Below are 1,835 nucleotides of genomic sequence, written 5' to 3'. Positions count from 1 at the left end.
ACTGATAGTGTTTTCTTCTAATTATGGATTATATTTTTCTGCTTATTTGCCTGTCTGATTATTGTTGAGTGGATACTAAGTATTACAAATTTTACCTTGTTAAGTGCTACATATTTTTGAATTTTTATAAATATTCTTGAGCTTTTTTCTGGGACATTCTTAACATGGGTTAAGTTAATTGGCAACCATTTGATCCTTTTGACTTCTATTTTAACATATGTTAGGTGGACCAGAGCAGCATTTAGTCTAGGGCTTATTATTTCTCACTAATGAAACAAGACCTTTGATACTCTACCCAATGCTTTCTGAATTATGAGCTTTCCTAGTCTGGCTAGTGGGACTTGACACCGTTCCCAGGAGTGCTGAATACCGTACCTCTAATCCTTTGGGGTAGTTCTTTCCCTGACTATGGGGCAGTTTCTTATTGAATACTCAAGGAGAACCCTCTGCAGTTCTCTGAGATTTTCTCACTATCAGCTTTCCTCTCTGATATTTGTTCAGTAAACTCTAAAGTACGTCGCCTTCGCTCAGGAATCCTTCAGGCTCTGCCCGGGTTCACTCTTTCTGCACTGTATCTTTGAATTCTTTCTTAAGGCAGTGAAGTGGGGGAATCTGACCTTGGCTGGAGTTTTCTCTCTTTTTGTGTGAGACTTCCATAGTATAGGTTTGGCACATGATCTCAATTTTAAACTAGTTCATGCTATTTGACTATATGGTATGTTCTGGACTGACTTTGCAAACGAGCACATCATCATTGTTTTTATTCTTTGAATGCAGTTAAATATATCATTTCTTGATTATAGTTTCTTAGATTATCAATAACTTGTCACATTGAATGAGAAGAGTTTCCCAAGATGTATAGAATTATTTGTTTCCTTTTTAGAATTATGAGTATGGCAATATTAAATAATGAAGAATAGTTGATAAATATTATTTATCTCACTGTTACTGAGATTTTGATCAGTTACTATAATTGCCATAGGTGATTATGACATTGTAACAGAGCACCACCTTAAACTGTTGCTATGTTAGTATAACAGTGAGTTTAATTTTTATGTGTTAGAATCATGATCTCCTATTGGTGCTGAATGCTTTGTTGAGGTCAGTTAAAATAATGTTTGGATCTTAATATTGGTGCTTGCATTGTACCTATATTTCATATGATCTTAATCTATCTTAGTCTATCCTGGTCCACCAGTAGTCCAGAAGATGAGCCCATTCACATCCTGAGTGTCGATGAGAAGAACAAGTTGGGAGCCAAGATTATCAAGGCAGAGATGATGGGGAATATGGTAAGACTATTAGATGTTGTTCTTTTGGAGAATAGTGATTAACTACTGAAATTCTTGTGAGTACTTTTAGAAGTTCCTCAGCAGTGTGGATGTAGCACACTGGAAATGACTGCTGCTTATTGATTTCTTAAAGAAATTCTTGAACATTTCTAGGAGCAGTACTATCTACCCACTTCTAAATAAGTAATCTACTTTCTCTCTCACATTTCTGAAATTTAAGACCTTAGGGAACTGCGTGCTTTTAAATTTCTTTTTTGCTTCACTATTTTCTTTTTTTTTTTGCCTGAGCAGCCATTCATCCCAGCTATTTGCTTTATTCTTGCATTTCTAACTTATTGAGCATATTTGAAGGAGATAAAGATGTCACTGTTTTTTCCCCATTTTTAGTCATATTATTAAGAGTGCTTATTACTTACTTAAATCACTTTACCTGGGAACCCTAAAAATAATGAGCCTTTAAAAAAAGATGGTTCAGTCATTTATTCAAATTTTAAGGAAATGTGTTTGTGCTTGATACTGTGTTAGATGCTTTGTATAGGCCAG

The 1,835-nt window shown here is 34.8% G+C and overlaps 1 protein-coding gene across 1 annotated transcript in view; it reads left to right on the top strand.

Moving 5' to 3' along the window:
* The window catches only part of CWF19L2 (CWF19-like 2, cell cycle control (S. pombe)), a 146,702-nt gene that overhangs the window by 42,253 nt on the left and 102,614 nt on the right, over positions 1 to 1,835 (top strand). Inside the window, exon 8 of the mRNA XM_012659123.1 lies at positions 1,181 to 1,292. Coding sequence (XP_012514577.1) covers positions 1,181 to 1,292 — 112 coding nt within the window. The remainder of the gene's footprint in view (positions 1 to 1,180; positions 1,293 to 1,835) is intronic.

The sequence above is a fragment of the Propithecus coquereli genome, unplaced genomic scaffold (assembly GCF_000956105.1).
Source record: "Propithecus coquereli isolate 6110/MARCELLA unplaced genomic scaffold, Pcoq_1.0 Scaffold6, whole genome shotgun sequence".
Lineage (NCBI taxonomy): Eukaryota > Metazoa > Chordata > Mammalia > Primates > Indriidae > Propithecus > Propithecus coquereli.
Note: the sequence above shows the minus strand (reverse complement) of the source record. Positions and strands in the feature narration are given on the sequence as shown.